At 56.5% G+C, this 856-nt stretch overlaps 1 protein-coding gene across 1 annotated transcript in view; it reads right to left on the reverse strand.

Moving 5' to 3' along the window:
* Positions 1–10: 10 nt before the first annotated feature.
* The window catches only part of LOC101995358 (serine--tRNA ligase, mitochondrial-like), a gene marked incomplete at its 3' end in the record, with an annotated part of 3238 nt that continues 2392 nt past the window's right edge, over positions 11–856 (reverse strand). The window contains exons 5-8 of the mRNA XM_026778552.1: positions 778–812; positions 433–701; positions 251–343; positions 11–149 (exon numbers count right to left, since the gene is read on the reverse strand). Coding sequence (XP_026634353.1) covers positions 11–149; positions 251–343; positions 433–701; positions 778–812 — 536 coding nt within the window. The remainder of the gene's footprint in view (positions 150–250; positions 344–432; positions 702–777; positions 813–856) is intronic.

The following is an 856-nucleotide window of genomic DNA, read 5'->3' on the forward strand; positions in this document are numbered from 1 at the left end:
TTGAGATAACTAAGATTCCCAGACAGGCTTGAACCTGCAGTCCTTCTGTCAAGCATGAGAGTCCTGGCTTGGGGATCTCTCACCTTTTGCTGATTGCTCTCCAGGAGGGCAATGAGGACTCGGGGAACAGCACAAGCCGTGGCGTTCACCTGGGAGAAGGGTGTGCTCAGGACCAGGCTCTGTCCTGGCCCTGGGAGCAGGGTGAGGTGCTGCAGAGGATGGGGAAGTGGAGACGCAGTATGGGCCTCACCGTGTGTGCAAACTGCAGCTCCCCAGTCTCCGTCTCAAACATGATATACAGGCGGCGGCTCTGGAAGTCTGTGCAGTTGGAGGCGCTGGTGACCTGGAGCAGGGGTGATTGAGAGGCTGTCTTGGGGACCGGCCCACCCTCCAGTGTCTTACCACATATCCCCACTAAGCCAGGGCTTTCACCTCTCCATATCGGCCTCGGCCAGGCATCCAGGCCTCAATGTCGAACTTGCGGTAAGCAGGGAGACCCAGTTCCTGGGTGGGCATGTCCAGCACCCTGAGGTCAAAGTCAGAAACAGGGTAGAGGTCACTGGGCCAGGGTAAAGGATGCTCAGTGGGAGAGATCGAGGATGTGGAAGTAAAAAGGAGAGAAAGGGATATGAAGAACACAGAGGCCCGGTGGTGGCGGCACACACCTTTAATCCCAGCACTAGGGAGGCAGAGGCAGGTGGATCTCTGAGCTTGCTCAAGGTCAGCCTGGTCTACAGAATGAATTACAGGACAGCTAAGACTGTTATACAGAGAAACCCTGTATGGTGGGCGGGGAGGAAGAGATCCTGGCACTGGGGAGGTGGTGATACCCAGAGGAGATGGAAGGACAGCCATA

This window comes from Microtus ochrogaster, unplaced genomic scaffold, assembly GCF_000317375.1.
Source record: "Microtus ochrogaster isolate Prairie Vole_2 unplaced genomic scaffold, MicOch1.0 UNK2476, whole genome shotgun sequence".
NCBI classification, from domain to species: domain Eukaryota; kingdom Metazoa; phylum Chordata; class Mammalia; order Rodentia; family Cricetidae; genus Microtus; species Microtus ochrogaster.